The sequence below is a fragment of the Anguilla anguilla genome, chromosome 10 (genome assembly GCF_013347855.1).
Source record: "Anguilla anguilla isolate fAngAng1 chromosome 10, fAngAng1.pri, whole genome shotgun sequence".
In the NCBI taxonomy this organism is placed as follows: Eukaryota; Metazoa; Chordata; class Actinopteri; order Anguilliformes; family Anguillidae; genus Anguilla; species Anguilla anguilla.
Window position 1 is genome coordinate 22917157 of NC_049210.1, and position 18659 is coordinate 22935815.

General features: G+C 42.2%; 1 protein-coding gene across 3 annotated transcripts in view; it reads left to right on the plus strand.

Annotated features, from left to right (window-relative positions):
* LOC118206226 (astrotactin-2-like) overlaps positions 1-18659 on the plus strand; it is a 466985-nt gene that overhangs the window by 443607 nt on the left and 4719 nt on the right. For all 3 annotated transcript variants that reach the window (XM_035378596.1, XM_035378595.1, XM_035378601.1), the window contains 2 exons: positions 8236-8336; positions 9289-9472. In XM_035378596.1, coding sequence (XP_035234487.1) covers positions 8236-8336; positions 9289-9472 — 285 coding nt within the window. The remainder of the gene's footprint in view (positions 1-8235; positions 8337-9288; positions 9473-18659) is intronic.

An 18659-nucleotide genomic window follows, 5' to 3' on the forward strand; every position in this document is an offset into this window, starting at 1 on the left:
TGTAACTGAATGGCTCTGTAACTGAATATCAGGCAGACTGGGATGTCGTCTGTGAGCTGAAACCTTACAATGAAATTTACAAGATGGCAGCATATGAAATACATTTATTTTTAAAAGAAATACTCGTAAATATAGCCTATTTGACTCTGTGTGCTTAAAGTCATTTAATTATTTTTATTTTTATCGTCTTAATACTAGCATATTTTGTTAATGGTCTACATGCATGTTGGCGGCACAGAGTAATTAAATATATCTAAATTACTGTATGTTTACATACAATAGGATGCTTTTCCTACAATCCTTTCAGACTTATTCCCTTTACTGGCCATCTGTTAGAATATTGCTCCTGCTAGATTGTCAGTAGAAGACATATCTTACCATTGATGATAGCTAATCATGAGCGTTCATGGTGACTAACAAGAACTCAATTACCGGGCAGCACTTCTCTAATTCAAACAACTGCTGTAATATTCCACCGTTAATGTTAATGTGCCACATGAAATGCTCACACATGCAGCCTAAAATGTGTTGATAGATTTTGCCACCCTCTAGTTTTAACAACCCTGATTATATCTGCATGTTTAAACTGAGAAAAAGAAATTTTAATAAAAAATATAGAGCTAGAGCTGACACAGCTGACCCCTTGTAAGCTATAGATATTTAAGGCAGCACATGAGCAGTATAGTTATTCCATTCCATGAATTTGTTGGCTTGAAATTTACTCGGTAGGCTACCTCTTCAGTTCCAAGACGTCTCTTGCGTAAAGACTGTCGGTATGAATGACTGTTGTGTTCAAAGCAACCAAACAGAACAGGCAACTCAGCATGAATCAGCCCCAAGACCCTGTTATGGTCTTGTATCTATATCAACACTGCACTTTGGTCTGGAAAAGCTTTTTGTTTTGAAGGGGGGTATGATACCAATGTATTTGTATGCGCTGAAGAGTCTTTTATTGTAACACAATCCCCTGCTGAGCAGGCAGGCGAATGGCATGTCTCGAAGACCTAAACTATACTCTCTGAATTTCCTGATAGAACCAAAGCCGGTGAAGTGACAGGTCTGTATTGGGACTGTTGAATTTAAACAATGTGGTGCACAGTATTGTTATAATAGGCGCAGAGACTGTGGACGTCGCAGGGGGGTGAGAAACTTTTGTGAGGTTGGAAGAATACCAGGCATTCTTTGTGATAAATAACAAAATCAAAACCAAAAAATGCAAACAATGTACAAACAAGGCCAGACTGCAGACAAGAGTCAGTCAGTGGTTTAGAGCTGTGGTTTACAAGACCAACAGAGAAAGAGTCAGACAAACCTACTGTTTAAAAGTAGAAACCTTGTAAGAGAGAGAGAAAAAAATAGAGAGAAAGATACAGTAGGTCTAACTGTTAACATGGGCTGGGGTTTGTTTTGCTTGTGTGCCTCTGTTTTCAAAAGAGAGAATGGAAATAGGAAAAAAGCAAAAATAAATTGCTTATGAATGTTTTAATTTAGGTGCTTTCATTCTGTTGTATTTTTTGGAATTTCTGATGAATCAGCAACTAGGGTTACATTCTTTCTTTCTGGAGTTCTTTATTTCAATGTTATACTGCAGTATAATATTATGGGCACTATACTTATGCATTGCCATTTATTATAAATCTGCATGTAATGCAGGGTCATCTCTGACACTAAATGTACTTTATCTGTTATGTTTACATGTAGCAGTGGAGTCTTATACTGCATGTATACTGTACAAGTAATCCGGTGCCATATTTTGTACTGTAAATTCACATGTAGCTGTGTAGAGCCCATATACTGTATTAGAATAAATCTAAACATGTACTATAACAAAGATGATTTCGATAAGTCATATTAAATAATGTCTTATGCTGAGGTCTTCTGAAATTTGCTTTGCAGTGGAAAATGTATCAACATATTTATGCGTCAGTTTGCCTTCACTGGTGATAATTTTAGGAAATGACCATTGCATTGCATGAGTCGTGAGGCCTACTGTACATAATTTTGTGTTATGCATTCAGAATTCTGGGAGGTCTTGACATAATTGTGGAAAAAACATGGGGATTTTTGTTAATTACGTTATAGTGTAATTTGTTAAAGTGTCTTGACAGTTCAAATCTCAGGGTATTTTTTGATTATAAGCAATTTTTTAGTTATGTCATGGCTTCTAACTACAGTAATGAAACTGGGTAGTCGGATGTACTTACATTACACTCACATAGAAACCAGCAAGGGTTTTATGTGATATATAAATATATATTTGTAATATAAATAGAGGCGTCTTTTCGTAAATTTGTATAATTTCCTGTGTACCATTCGTATTTTATGTTAATACTCATGTCATGTTTCTACTGCAGAATCTCCAGGTATCTCATATCCTGCTCTGATCGTATATCCCCAACATATTAGGTTTTGGATTTACTTTTAGAGAGACTTAATTTCCCAGATTAATACAGTTATAAATCTGAAGTCATGCTGGTAGTCATTAGCACACAAATGGCTATAGAATTTTAGTATGGAAATCAATGGTTTTGTGATCTAGGCCTTGTCACAAGTCTATAGTTTGGGAGCTGTCTTGGGCCCGACTATGTATTTTAGGTTTCTTTTTAAGAGTATTATGAAAGTTTCATTTCTGAATCAGAAAAACTCTTTCAAGGCCAATCTTGTTGTCATTTTCATTTGCTGATGGTTAGCCGATAGCTAAGTTGCGCAGGTCACTTCAGCATAATCTCTTGGATGAGTCAACGCAATGATCATCGGACAAACCAGATCAATCCTATCAGTCAGTCTTGTTAGAGGTATTTAATGGGTTGTCTGAGATTGTACACTACAAAAGCACAGTCTTGCTCCAACAACACATGCATGTTATTTCAGAATGATCGTGCGTTATGTTGTTGACTTACAAGTGAGAGGATTGCACCTGGCTGGCTCTAAGCCCAAGTCTCACACTACGTTCCTGAAATCATGAATCGTACATGTATGTTCACATAGATGCATTCAGACATACACACGCTCAGAAATAAACATTGTGTGGTCTTATTTTGATTTATATTCTTAATTCTTCTACTTTTTTCTGCAGTTAAGTTACTGGCCAGTAAATGTTCTACATCTAAAGAAAACCAGCTTCAAAGCTTGGAAAGGGAGCCAATACTGCTTAAGAACTTGAACAAAATCTGTTGGAGCACATGCTGTTCCTGTTCTACTGAGCGTGCTCCAAGCCAAGCCAGGCTCAATGCCCCAGATCACCTCACCTGACTGAGTTCTGAAATTTTCATACAGACCTGGTACCATTCAATCAAATGAAGTTATCCCTCAGCAATTAAAATGGGTTTGGTGTGGGTAGGTGTGTCCATATAGGTTCTTTAATTGAAACTTTCAGGTATCTTGTGGTTTGATGCTCAAGAACTTCTGGCGTAGAAACAGCCCAGGTACATCTGTCAGTACTGAGATGGCCTGCAGGTACACCCATCACAAGCTCATTTGTGCCATTCCCTACAAACCCTTACTGTTCTTGTCCAAGAAGATGTTCTGAAAAAAATCAAGAATCACACCCAAACTCCCACGCTCTGGTTCAGCTTGTCTGATGTGTACCGGGAAATTGATAATTGATGGAATACCGGAGAACAGTCAGAGGTTCGTGTCTGAGCATGGCGTGAGGCTTGTCCAACATTCCTCTCCAGAAACAGCAAAAGGTAGCGACAGGACTATTCCGGCAAATGTAGTTTTGTTGCACTGCACCATGATCTCTGCACTCAGTTGTTGGCCCAAATGTATTTATCCAAAGGGCTTTGTTCCTCAAATACTGTACAGAAAAGGCCAATTTAATTTTGGACAGGGGCCTAAAACAGAGTGGTGGGTATGCAGTATGGCCTCATGGGACAGTTTTGTGCAAACACAGGTTTCCATTTCATCCTTGCCTTAACTGTAGGCCTGGGAGGTGGATATGCCTTTAGGAGTTAGCGGTTTGGGCTTGAAACGAAGGTCGAAATTCAATACAAATGTTGGCTTTTGTTTAACTTTGATGCGAGCAACTATTCAGCTATTTTTCAATTTTTCAATCTTGACCATATACAACTCTTTTTCAAGGTTGTGTATATGTATGTGTGTGTGTGTGTGTGTATGTGTGCGTGTGTCACTTCACACACAATATCCTGTGTCAGTAGTAAAAAAACATTGCTTATAATGAGTTGCTTGAACTTTCTGTAAGGACAAAGCTTTTTAGATTGAATCTAAGCATATATTTCATGTTTATTTTTTCCAATGGAATTTTTAGACTGCATGTTACATGAGTCGCATGCTACTGTAATGAATTATAAGCACACTGCAGAAAAAATCAGGATGGCTCTATTGAACACATTTAACATAATGTTTTTCCCACGGCAAGTAGGAACTGGCGGGATGGGCTATGCATGGCAAATTGTGGTCACTCACTCACTCATGGACAACCTTTCAGGGACATTTTGTGGGACGCATGCGCAGGTGGTGCTTCGTTTAGTAGAACGCATACGTAGGTGGTGCCAGCTAAGTCTGCGGAAGTGAGTTGCGCCGTGGGTCTGGACGGTTCCGTGCTTGTTTTCTAACATTCCCTACTTTTTTCTTCAAATGTTTTCATTCTGCTTTGCACTGCAACATACAAACAGCAATTCAATTACAGGCTCAATACAAGCAACAAAAACATACAGATAGCATGTGCTCTCTTGTTTGTTTTGGCGGTGTTGTGTTTCTAGGGGGTATCAACATGTTTGTGTTTTCGTCCACGCTTGCCGGACAGTCCATCACAGAAAACGAAGGAAAAGAAAACAAACAATGAAAAAATGTTGTTGTGTCATTGACTCCTTTCTTCTTGTTGTTTGACTCACCGCCAGTGGTTACCCAAAGTCAAGCAGCGGCTGAACAAAATGAGTGTGCAGAAACCGGGCATTTGGTGCAGTGCTCTCAGGGGTTTCTGTTAACCCCCCCCCACCACCACACCGCTTGCTGATTGGGTGGTTTTACAGTGGAGCAGAATAATGATGTTTCATTTTAGGATTAGGGGAATGTGGCCATGTTTGGGTTCCCTCCTGTGCATATTCTGTTATTTGCAGATTAGAAAATGAGTTAATGGACCAGATGACAGGCTTCAGTCCATTGTCTAGCCCTGCTCTTTTAGAAAGAGAGAGTCTCTTTTCTCCTCTCACCTGATAACCCCCAGAGTGGTGATTAGTGGTGGGTGGATGGGTGGAGGGTTTGGTAAATTATTAGCTTGAAGAACAAAAGGGAATCTACCACAGAGCACCCCATGTGCATGTTTGCTGTTGTTTTTTTTGTTTTTTTGTTTTTTAACTATATCCTCCGGAAAAAGAAGTTTAAGTATTTTCATATGGACATAATACAAGTTACTTAAAAGACCAAAACATGTTGCAGTGAAAATATTTTTTAAAATATTATTTATTTTATTGTTATTGACTGTTTCTTGTAGTGTACTGTAGGTTTCAGCATCAGCATCAACCATCAGCATAGATGGCTCTTGACAATAAGACCAGAGCCTCATGTCCACTACAGGACAAACATGAAATTGTCTTAGGACAAAGGTCTTAGGAGGATATAATATGTATAATATAATAATATAATAAAATATGTTTTTTTTTTTTTTTTTTTAATGAACAGTCCATGAATATTTTTCATTGGCAGTACACTTTCTGACCTGACAATGATTTTCCCGAGATTTCCTTTGAACAGAATGTGGGTCTTGAACCTTCTGAACCTTTCAATATGTATTAAGAAATCCTTGCCTTTGTACCTACAGTCCCCTCCAAAAGTATTGGAACAGCAAGGCCAATTCCTTTGTTTTTGCAATACGCTGAATACATTTGGGGTTGAGATAAGAAGATGAACATGAGACAAGAGTTCAGAATTTCATCTTTTATTTCCTGGTATTTACACCTAGATGTGTTAAACTACTTAGAACATAGCACCTTTGGTATCAGACCACCCAATTTTTAGGTGAGCAAAAGTATTGGAACAGAGAGTATTTAAGTAAATGAAAGCACTTAATATTTGGTAGCATATCTCTTGCTTGCAATAACTGCATCAAGCCTGCGACCCATTGACATCACCAAACTGTTGCATTCTTCTTTTGTGATGCTTTTCCAGGCTTTTACTGCAGCCTCTTTCAGTTGTTGTTTGTTTCAGGGGGTTTTTCCCTTCAATCTCCTCTTCAGGAGGTGAAATGCATGCTCAATTGGGTTAAGGTCTGGTGATTGACTTGGCCAGTCTAAAACCTTCCACTTTTTCTCCCTAATGAAATCCCTTGTTGTGTTGGCAGTGTGTTTTGGGTCATTGTCTTGTTGCATGATGAAGTTCCTGCCAATTAGTTTGGACGCATTTCTCCGTAAGTTGGCAGACAGAATGTTTTTGTAGACTTCTGAATTCATCCTGCTGCTACCATCATGAGTTACATCATCAGTGAGCCCACTCCAGAAGCAGCCATGCAAGCCCAAGCCATGACACTTCCTCCACCGTGCTTCACAGATGAGCTTATATGTTTTGGATCATGAGCAGATCCCTTCTTTCTCCACACTTTGGCCTTTCCATCACTTTGGTAGAGGTTAATCTGGGTCTCATCAGTCCATAAAACTTTGTTCCAGAACTTTTGTGGCTCATCTCTGTACTTCTTTGTAAATTGTAATCTCGTTTTCCGATTCTTACTACTGATGAGTGGTTTGCATCTTGTGGTATAGCCTGTATATTGCTGCTCTCTAAGTCTTCTTTGAACTGTTGATTGAGACACCTTCACCCCTGTCCTGTGGAGATTGTTTGTGATATCACTGACTGATGTTTTGAGGTTTTTCTTCACAGCTTTCACAATGTTTCTGTCATCAACTGCTGTTGTTTTCCTTGGTCGACCTGTTCAATATCTGTTGCTCAGTACACCAGTGGTTTCTTTCTTTTTCAGGACATTCCAAGTTGTCGTACAAGCTATCCCCAATGTTTGTGCAATGGCTCTGATCAATTTCCCCTCTTTTCTAAGCTTGCTTTTCTCCCAAAGACAGCTCTCTGGTCTTCATGTTAGTTTATCTTTTATAACACAAATGCAGTTTTCACAGGCAAAACCCAAGGCTAAAACCAAAAGTAGACATTCAGAACTATTTATTGTTTAACCAATCAATCTAACAGGACACATCTGGGCAACAAGAAACACCTGTCAGTCACATGTTCCAATACTTTTGCTCACCTAAAAATTGGGTTGTCTGATACAAAAGGTGATATGTTCTATGTTGTTTAACAAATCTAGATAAAAATACCAGGAAATAAAATCTGAAATTCGGATCTGTCATCTCATGTACATCTTTTGACCTCAAACTCAATTGTCTTCAGTGTATAGCAAAAACAAAGGAATTGACCTTGCTGTTCCAATACTTTTGGAGGGGACTGTATGTGTGCTCTCTTTTTTCAAAGTGCAAAAAAACAAAAAATAAGTCAATCTTAACAAGAATTTTAGTCTAATATTAAGACTTAATATCATATTTCTATTACCACAGGGACCACATATCATTAGCCTGGAAAGTGAATAGCAGTAACAACTACACAGTGGCAGCCCATTCCTACAAGTGGCTACCAACAGCAATAGCAATGTTTTCCCTAATATGAATGCATGGGATTCAGGGAAAGGGACCGGCTACTAAAGTCTCCACGCAATCTTTTTAAACACTGTGATTAGATTACAAAGTCAAACACAGGCAGCTATGTAGGCAAATCTCTCTCTCTCTCTCTCTTGCTCTCTCTTCTCTCTCTCTCAGGCCAGGAGAATTAGAAAAGTAACACAATCCCCAGGAATCCTCACCCAAAACCTGCTGTGAATTGTGGGTATTTTTAAATGCGAATTCTGTGGCTGTCAGCAGAGCCTAATGAACGTCACACATATCGGAGCGGGTACATTCTGTATTTTAACATGCGAGAGAGGGGGCCTTGGCTCTGCTATAGGGTTTCTTCCCGTTACGATCTGCCCCCCTCCTAGCAGTTTTATCAGTGCTTTTTTCCTTCTCCTTCACATGAGCACGTGGTGCCTCCTGAAGGACATCCTAGCAATGGGGGTGTTGCTCTCAATGAGGGCGAACGAAACAGATGAGGAAGCGCATTGCAGGAGCACTGCGAATGTCCGAAAGCCACTGCGCAAGAGGTTCTAGGAGCTCTGTTGTGTGGGTGAGCCAAGGGAAATGCGTATTTTGTGAAGAAGTCTCTCTTCTTCTTGGGTCGCAGGTTCACGCTCCACGCGGTTGACAGCCGAGGACGGCGCTCTGAATCCAGCTTCGTCTTTGTCAGGACTTCCTGTCCCATGGTGGACGACATCAGAGCAGAGGGTAGGACAACGGCTACAGCCTTCCTCCTCCAGCGTGATCTTGTGCTCCCCCTTCCCCCTCCCCAAACACCTCCATGCTCTCCCAATGCTCACACCTTCCCCTCTCTAACAGCCTTACACCCCCCTTCCAAACACCCTCATACTCCCTCTTTCTATCATACTCCCCCTCACAAAAGCTAACACACCATCTCACATACCTGCTCTCTGTCTCTAACCTATTCACCCCTCTCTAACAATATTTTTGGCTATAGTATTTTTATGTTTTCCTTGTGTCTTTTTGTTGTTTTCTTCTTAGTGTGTGTTACAGTTGTAATCTGTGGCTTCTTCTTGGTTAGCATGCTTCATTAGCATTTGTGCTTCAGTGATGTTACAGGTGTTACTGGTCTGGGAATGTTGTTATCCAGGTCTGGCATTGTTGCTCATGTAAATCAGTCAAATTCACTTCTGTACTCCTACATTGTACGTTGCTCTGGATATGACTGCCTGAGTGAATGTAATGTAACAGGTGATATAGGCAGTTCCAGTTGTCAGGAAAACAAACAGCACAGCTTCCTATTGGTTCATACATTGTTTTGTGCTCATGTCCTCAGTCTCCCTCTCTCCTCTCTGTGTAAGATTTTTCCTTCACTGTTCTTAGTCTCACATGTGAAGATTTTATCATCCATGCTCTAAGTTAGTCTCCCATGTGTAAGATTTTGTCCTCCATGCTCTCAGTTAGTCTGCCATGTGTATGATTTTGTCATCCATGTTCTCTGTTAGTCTCCCACCTGTAAGATATTGTCCTTCATGCTCTCAGTTAGTTTCCCATGTGTAAGATTTTGTCCTCCATTCTCTCAGTCAGGCTCCCATATGTAAGATTTTGTCCTCCATGCTCTCAGTTGGTCTCCCATATGTAATCTCAAATGTGTAAGAGGACTCACAGTGTGTGCGCCCACACGCACTCTCCTTGTCAGAAATCGCGGACAAAGTTTACAACCTGTACAACGGCTACACCAGCGGGAAGGAGCAGCAGACTGCTTACAATACCCTGATGGAGATCTCTCCGCCCATGCTCTACCGCGTCCAGCACCACTACAACTCCCACTACGAGAAGTTTGGCGACTTTGTGTGGCGGAGTGAGGACGAACTGGGGCCCAGGTGAGTCATCTTCTCATGATTCTCTGTCGATTTTGGGGCAGGTGGTGGTGACAGCAGTGACTGAGAGGGTAGGGAATCCGGTGAAAGGACGTAGTCCCCCTGAGTACCTTGTGGAGTCGTTTCAGCGGTGTCATTTTTTTAACGCTCCTCGTAGTTTTCCTCTTTCTGATTTAATATCCTTTGAATGGTTTACTGCAGAGGGTGTGAATTCTGAAGCGTATTTACACAGTTTGGACCAGGAGAAGTTTGGGGCTGCCTGTTGCCAGTGGTAATGGCACCGCATCAGACTCATTGAGGTTGTGGCCCCTCTTTTGGCCTAGCTGGCAAATTGAAGTCTAGAAATTGAGTCTTTAAATGAGCAGGTTTGTTTAATTGGACCAGCTTTTATAGGGACATAAATATTGCAATAAATAAAGAAAAAAAAGCTCAAATATCCTGAATGCCTTTTTATTTTAGTGTTCCTACGTTTGCCAGATGTTTATATTTCCTCTTAATTTTTTTAAAAATTTCTCTTTCATGAGTGTTTTGTAAGTTAGCATTGACTGGATGCAGGTCGTTGAATTTGAGGTTTCCAGTGCCAGGATGTCATGGGAGGAAGGTGGTGATACTAACGTCCAAGAACAACACAGGGTTCACAATTCGCTGTCCACAGCCTTTCACTGATGTAGATTGCTCAGTCACAAAACAGCCCTCTACCAACCATCATCTTTTCCTTATATTACACCAGAGCATTTGTTTGTATTTCAGAAATCATGTGCTGCATTCTCATACACTACCGATTCCACCCCCTACCACCATGCAATCTCTTGCTGTCCTTCCAGCCTAAACTAGTTGATTGTCCTGACCCAAAGACCAGAACCATAGTCTAGGGAGGGAGGGTGCAGGGGGGTATCAGGATTGAACTCCCCAAACCCTTCCCCAATCACCACCCCGGTGGACAGCCCCAATAGTCCAATAGTTTTGAAAAGTCCAACCAGTCCACTACCCCACTGTCAAGCACCATCACTAGCTTCTGCATTTGATGCAGTCATGATGCATGAACAGAAAATCAATCAAACACCATGGCTATTCATCCGGCTTCTCCCCACGTGCGCTGTCCGTGGCCTGCATGTGCACACCAACCGCCATCCCTTTCCGTGCAATTCACAGGGCCTTCATACATGGTTTTACTCCCAGAATAGAAATGCACACATATATAAAAAAGCAGATAAAAAAATAAACAGTCTGCAGATGTCATGGAGCATGATGTAATGACTGACCACTGCCATCTTGGGTTGTTTTTTCAGAAATTGTTTTTGTCCTTATTTTTGCTTTAGTGGGTGCTTGGATGAAAGTTGCTTGCTTTTGAGGATGTCTCAGAGGTTACCCTGTGATTGTGTGTCCTTCCTCTGACCCTGGTGGGTGTTACCCCCGTCCTTCCAGTGGGAAATAGCCCATTAGGCCATAGAGTGGCAGCTCTGTTTGACCTGGCCAATCCGAGCCACTCTGGGACCTCTGGCTGACAGGCAGAAACAAGTGTAGCCCCAGACTTACAGCCTCAAAGCATTACAGCCCTGCAGCCTCACAACCTTAAAGCTACTAGACTCAAATCTCTTAGCATTTACCCTCAAAGTCTTTAGCCTCAGGTTCTCACATCCTCATAGCCCTACAACCTTTAGCGTCACGTCCTCACAGCCTTTAGCCTCACATCCGAACAGCCTTACAGCCTTTAGCCTCACATCCTCACAGTCCTATAGCCTTTAGCCTCACATCCTTACAGCCTTTAGCTTCACATCTTCACAGCCTTACAGCCTTTAGCCTCACATCCTCACAGCCCTATAGCCTTTAGCCTCACATCCTCACAGCCCTATAGCCTTAGCCTCACAGTCTTACAGCCTTTAGATTCACATCCTCACAGCCCTATAGCCTTTAGCCTCATAGCCTTACAGCCTTTAGCCTCACATCCTCACAACCTTTAGCCTCACATCATCACAGCCCTATAGCCATTAGCCTCACAGCCTTACAGCCTTTAGCTTCACATTGTCACAGCCTTACAGCCTTTAGCCTCACATCCTCATAGCCCTATAGCCTTTAGCCTCATAGCCTTACAGCTTTCAGCCTCACATCCTCACAGCCCTATAGCCTTTAGCCTCACAGCCTTACAGCCTTTAGCCTCACATCCTCACAGCCTTTGGCCTCAATATACCTCATATATTAAAGATATTTACATATATTAATGAATTGTCTGAACATTTTGTTGCGAACAATATCAGTAATCCCTTGCACTTGTTGGAGTCCAGCCATTTTGAAAAAAGACGTCTATAGTGTTTCTCATTTACATGTAGACCTCATTCTAAGTATGATTACATGTATGGAGGTATCCATAGTGCAACAATTCTGGTAAACTAGATGATCAGTATGATAAAGGTTTAGGAAAATGAAAATGTATTTATTATTATTGTTATTATTTTTAATATGTACTAAAGTGCATTGTTAGCCTATTAGTGTAGTGTATTTTAGCTACACATAGGGTAGTGTCATTGTGAGGCTGCTCATCTGTGTTAGCTGGAATGTTTTGTTGTGGAATATTTATGTTTTGTAGTGGTGTGATACCAAATTGTTAGTACTCAGTTGTTGTCTGATGCCCAATCAGTTAGTTAGTTAGTTAGCCCTATTAGCTAGCTCCACTGTGCTCTTGCGGTAAATTCACAAACCGTTAGCCTGCTTCCAAGATGACAATTTTCGATACCCAGCAATAATTGGAGCACGCCGTTTGTTTACATTCTTATGTTGCTACTAACAAAAACTTTTAATGTTTCACCCTCCTCCAATGAGTCTCTGCTCTTTCTACAGGGGGGGGTTTGGGTTAGGGTTAGGGTTGGGCCCTGGCTGTGACGAGTTCCTTGCCCAGGGTAGTGAGTTGGGCCCTGGCTGTGATGAGTTCCTTTCCCAGGGCAGCGAGTTGAGCCCTGACTGTGACAAGTTCCTTTCCCAGGGTAGTGAGTTGGGCCCTGGCTGTGACTAGTTCCACTCCCAGGTCAGTGAGTTGAGCCCTGGTTGTGACGAGTTCCTCTTCCAGGGCAGCGAGTTCACCCCTGGTTGTGACGAGTTCCTCTTCCAGGGCAGCGAGTTCACCCCTGGTTGTGACGAGTTCCTCTTCCAGGGCAGCGAGTTCACCCCTGGTTGTGACGAGTTCCTCTCCCAGGGCAGTGAGTTGAGCACTGGCTGTGACTACTTCCACTCCCAGGCCAGCAAGTGGAGCCCTGGCTGTGACGAGTTCCACTCCCAGGCTAGTGAGTTGAGCCCTGGCTGTGACTAGTTCCACTTCCAGGGCAGTGAGTTGAGCCCTGGTTATGACGAGTTCCATTCCCAGGCCAGTGAGTTGAGCCCTGGCTGTGACGAGTTCCACTCCCAGGCCAGTGAGTTGAGCCCTGGCTGTCACAGTGGTCCTGCAGCAGCAGGGTTAGTCTGACCTAAGGCTTTAGCAGAAACAGCCAGCCGCGCCAGTCAGCACTGAGCTCCTGATTGGGTTCATTACCACTCCATCCTGCTTGTTTGTGTCCAGAGCCGCAATGCGTGAAAGGCCATGCTTTTTTTTCCTTCTTCCTTTCCTTTCTTTTTTCCTCTTTTTTCATGGATTATAATGAAAAAGGTATGCCGGCGAGAAGCAAAATGTGTTATCCGCCTCAATACGCGATCATAATCTCCCCCCCTCCTTAGCCTTTCTTTGTGTTTTCTCCTGCCAGGGAGATATGTGACATCCTTTTCCCCAAAATGTACGTCTCTGGCTTTTATTTTTATGTCATGTATCATGTTGGCCTTATTATTTCTTTGCAGCTGTCAGGGTGAAGCCATAGTCAATGAGTCAGGATTTGTTTGTCCACTCGTTAGTACATTCGTCAGCTCATTTGCCTGAGCAAAAAAACATTTTTGGGAGGGGATTATGATTTATGGAAACTTCCAGATTGTTGTGACATTTTAGCTTTTTGTGTGCGTGTAGATTACATAATGTTACCCAATTGTTCATTGACAGTATCAATTTTAATCCAAATGTTTGTATTTTAAATATTCAGTAACTCTGAATCACAGAAAATGAATCAAATGAAAAAATAATTAATACAGCTTTGCAAAGGGTTTTAGCATAAACAGATGGGTTTGGTTAGGTCTGGCTTAAGAGTTATGCAAAAATGTTGTTATTTTGTTGAACATTATAACCCCAATGGTAAAACTTTACACAGATCATCCCAATGCAAACATTAATTTGGACCATCAGGTAATACTTATATCACTTATATATTTTTGTGTAGTGAACAATTTTGTTATTGAAATGTAAATTGGTACCTAAACAAATTATCATAATTACATAGAACTGATATAACGTATGTCTGTTGCTGCTGGGTTATGTTTTGAGTGAGATGACATTAAATGTGGCAGGATATTGAGTATGGGTGCTCAAAAACTGGAGTTTCTGCTTTATTCTACTTTTTCCTGAACCCCCCCCCCCCCCCCCCCCCACCCCTTGCCTGGGACAGCCCTCCTCATAAACATGCAACTTCTTCAAAAACCATAAATGAAAAATACATTTGGAATATGGCAGTCCAAAGGAAGATTCATATCCATTATTTGTGAAGTTAGTGACCCGGACCTAGGGGGAAATTCCTCCAGCAAGTATTTGGATAAAAGAGGGGATGTTATTTATGCTCTGAAATTGGCAGCGTACAGCCTTGTTGCAGTAATTTATGTCTCCCGGTTCCATCAGAGGTGCTTTTTAAAAATGTGAACCACCAGCCAAACAAAACGCGATTGCTCAGCATTACCCTGCGCCACTTCTCCATCCAGCCGGCCTCCTCAGCCATGGGGGAGTGGGGGGGCTTCCCCCTGCTGCCATAAGGTGTCAAACACGCACCCCATTGATGTAGCGTTGCCTCCCCATAGACTCAGAAGTTTGTTCCATCCATGCTCTGTACCTTTCCTGCAGTGGTGATGCGAAACCACCGTTTGTTATGACCTGCCTAGTCCTGCGAGGTGGCAGCGTCGCGATGACGTTTAGCCGATGTTGAGGGGATTTAACTGCTAAGGCTCGTCTGCCTTGTCCTGGAATTGTGGGTTTGGGGTGTCGGCCAAGGCCCTGCTTAGCTCGGGGCTTGGCTCCCACTTGGGTGCTGGCTCTTGCTTGCTGGTGTTGGAGAAGGGGGCAGCTCCCGCTGAGAGAATGTGGGGCTAAGCCGACAGACGCTTTTCTGGACAGACTCCGGCCAGCACGTCAGGAGCAAAGACACTTTGTTCAGTCACCGGCACATAGCAATGGTCGCCTTTCTTTCGGCACTGTTTGTTCTTTGTCTGTTTTCAGTGAAAACTTTATTTATTTTGCAATTCAAATTTTTTTTTTTTTTTTGGTGTACCTGCCAGCTGTCAGCCCGTCCTCACTTCCAGATTCAGGCTCACATAACGGTGAGGACCATTTTTAAATCACAAATCCCACAAATCCCCCAGACCCCTGTAATTCAAACCCCTCACATTTGACTCCTCCCTTTTACCTCCTATAAAGTGAATAGGTTGAAAAGAGGACCAACATATGTCTTCCTGCAGCTACAACATCATGTTGCTTGAATATCATTGCACGTCACAAATAAATGGGAAGTAGAGGACACTGTGAGGGACATAAGTCGATGGGCCCTCCAGGAGGAGTTTCATATTTTTGTATCTATGATCCTTGTCTTGGGTGTAACAGCAACCAATAGCTGAGGTCCGTTGTTCTACATCTAGTTTGTTCAAGTTGGTAACAGTTCTTGGTGCCAAAGAAAATTGGTGGGAAAGATGACGGTTGTCCAAAGAACACAATGGCAATAAATTTCTATGAACTGTCTCATTCAGAAAATATTTTAAAAGAATATTCAGTGTAATGTTTTTTTAACAATTGGGTAACTGATGTCATTCATCATGCTTTGAGTCCCTTCTTTGATAGTGCATGTGTATTTGATTTAAACCTTTTAACCCATGAAAATATTTTTTTTAAATGTGTTTTATTGGTAAAATACAATTACTTTGCAAGAACAAGGTCAGGGCATTTCAGATTATTTTTGTTTGACACTCTTTGGCAGCTTCTAAGGTAAGTCAAGCCGAGTCATCATTTATTTAAAGTAAATTTCAGTGAGGTCTCAACATACTGTACATTTAAAAACAAAATGAAAGATAGTAAATAAAAAATGAAAGGTAATACACAGCAAATGTGCAGCAGCATAACAACAATAACAAAAAAAAGTGCCAGGCATGATTCAGGAATGTGCCTACTGTACGTAGAAGACATTTTGTAACTCATGCCACCAAAAGAGTTGGGAACCACTGATCTAGATTCGCAAATGGAAAATCTGAGCTTTTTGCTTTCTTGGTAGATGTCTTTGGGTGAAGTCCATCATACAGTATAAGTCCCTATAATTGTTGTACTGGGGGATAGTTCACACAGCATTCTGAAATTTCTTGCACTACAATGACATGTCAGGCTGCCAGTGGTCATCATTAGTTTACATTTATGTGAATGAGGGTACCCAATATTGTGTGATATGCCTCTTGGAAACTTACATTGCACTCAGCGTAAAGCATAAATGTTAATAAACGACAGCATTTTTCAGGAATGTCAGCTAAACTGAGATCCAATCTTTTCTACCTTATTACCTAGCACTATTGATACAGCATCTTTGGAATCCCATAACTAAAAGTTATCAGAAGCTTTTTGTTACTCATTATTGGGCCACAATAGCCCAATCAATTGTAGGATGTAACAAGAGAAGCAGACCACCATGCAAAGTTCTCATTGTGCTTGCACCCCGTCTGTTGCTGCTTGCATTTGTTATTAGTAGTTTTTATTATTATTTTATAATATTTTTGTCATTGTTCTTGTTGTTGCTGCAGCATTTGCATGATAATTGAGTTTATTAATGTACCTGCTGTAGAGGTTTAGAGGAGGAGGAGGGAGTCTGGTGTCACAGCACCTCTCTGCCGCCATGCCTGAGAGAGACAGCAGAGCACTTCCCTTCAACCTTGAGATGGCCTCAGCCAACACGCCCCCCTCCCCACCCCCACCCTCACCCTCACCTCCCAGCCCTGCTAGAACGTGAGCAGGCTGCCAATTCCAGCCAGAGGTGGAATTTTCCCCTGCCCCGCCCCGGCGCCCATACAGCGTACGCATTCCGCCCTCGTCCCCTCTTGCTCCAGAGTGTCAGGGGGCAAGCCGATCGCTCTTCCAACTGCTCCCTCTAACCGCGAGCGTTACTCACTGCCCAACCAGGGGGAGGTGTACGGACCGAGGCATGGAGTTCATCTGCTGCAGCTTGTGTCGTCCATGTGCAGCAAGGAAATACAGTGGTGACGTCAAAATTAGTTTCATTAAGACAGGGTTGAATTCAAAATGACAGTTTTAACTAAAGCATGTGGAAAGTGTATTTTAAAAACAGTAAAAAGTTCTGTGTTTGTATTTCTTTCTTGTATGTATTTATTGGCTTACACTATAGATTTAGGCCTCTATAGGAAATTGTTGAATCAATCTAATGTCTTTTTCACCAGACAAAGGGATTTGCAGCTTATAACTGTTCTTTAATGATGTCATACTGACCCCCAGGGGCACCACCAGGGATTCTGGGCCCCATGAAAAGAGCTCACATTGGTCCCCCTCCATGCTATGTTCTAATCTTTTCAGTGGGTCCCTGTCAGTCAGGGCCCTTAGAATCATCCTAACTCCCCTGCCCCCTTACGGCACCCCTGCCGACCCCACTTCTAAAAAAAAAAAAGAAGCATTTAGCAGACGCTCTTATCCAGAACGACTTACACAACTTTTACATAGCATTTTACATTGTATCCATTTATGCAGCTGGATGTATACTGAAGCAATTTTGGTTAAGTACCTTGCTCAAGGGTACAACGGCAGTGTCCTACCTGGGAATCGAACATGCAACCTTTCGGTTACAAGCCCAGTTCCTTACCCACTGTGCTACACTCCGTTCCTCTTCCACCACTTCTACCATGATGGCATATCAAACCAGTCCCCAAGCCCCCACCATCCCTAACCCCAGGTCTGCCGTATGACCCCCACCTACTGGAACTTCTGTTCAGCTTCACCCGAGAGAGGACATAGCCTGCACATGGGCCTCTAACAGCAATAAAGAGAGACTGAAATATGACAGCACGTTAAGCACAACTGGATAAAAGCATTTCTGGAGGAATATTTTGGTGGTTTTATTTGCTGAGAACTCCCTGTACCTCTCAAGTTACTTTTAGGTCACCAAACTCTTTCATCCTCTGCTGTTTTTATCAGAAATCTTTATTACATGCAATTCAATATTCTTGCCTTAATGACACACAGTGCCCCTTGATAGTAACTGGCAGTTCAGCAGTTAAAAAAAGAAAACACGGAAAAGTGAATTTCCACATGGCTCCAGACCCTAGCATGGACCTAGACTGTCCATGTGGCCCCAGTCTCTCAAGTGTGCAAGAGATGAAATAAACTTTACATTCTGCTCAAGCATGCTGAATGCTGGCAAAATCTCACACTCAGTCTTGCTGACTAAGGGTCCTCATAGATCATTTCTGTGATAATAAGACCTTGTGAGCCACTGATGTAGGACCCTGTAAAGATGTGGCAATGACATCAGCAGAAGTGTTTCCCACAGTAATGAAGCAAGAAAGGGCGTCTAGCAATGACATCAGCAGAAATTTTAGCGCAAAACCTGAAGATTAACACGGATATTAGTTGTGAGAGGAGCAACAAATTTAACAGAGACCAGCAAGTTTAGCAACAGATGTTTTTGTAGCGACAGAGTCAACAGAGATGTTTTGGAAAGAGGTGAGACCGGTTGACAGTGCACGTTTTCATGAGACCATGAGGGATTTTTCTGTGGAAAGCGATGGAATTTTAAGCTACGAGGCAAACAGAGACATTTTGATGGGAATGATGTCAGCCTAGGCTTTCTCGCTGCTGTAGCACAGTTGCAGACTCACCACTTATAGCCGGGGATGGTTCTGGCCTGGGGTTGCCAGATGTTTGTTTTCCAAACGGAACGTTGAGTTTTCAAATTATTTGTACAGGTTTGTCGTACTAACCGGACAGTACAATGTCCAGGCTGAGTAATTGATTGAATAAATTAGCCGTTAGTTAGTAAGGATTTCTCATCATAATCACCCGGTCCGCCATCAGTCCTCACAGCACCAACACCCC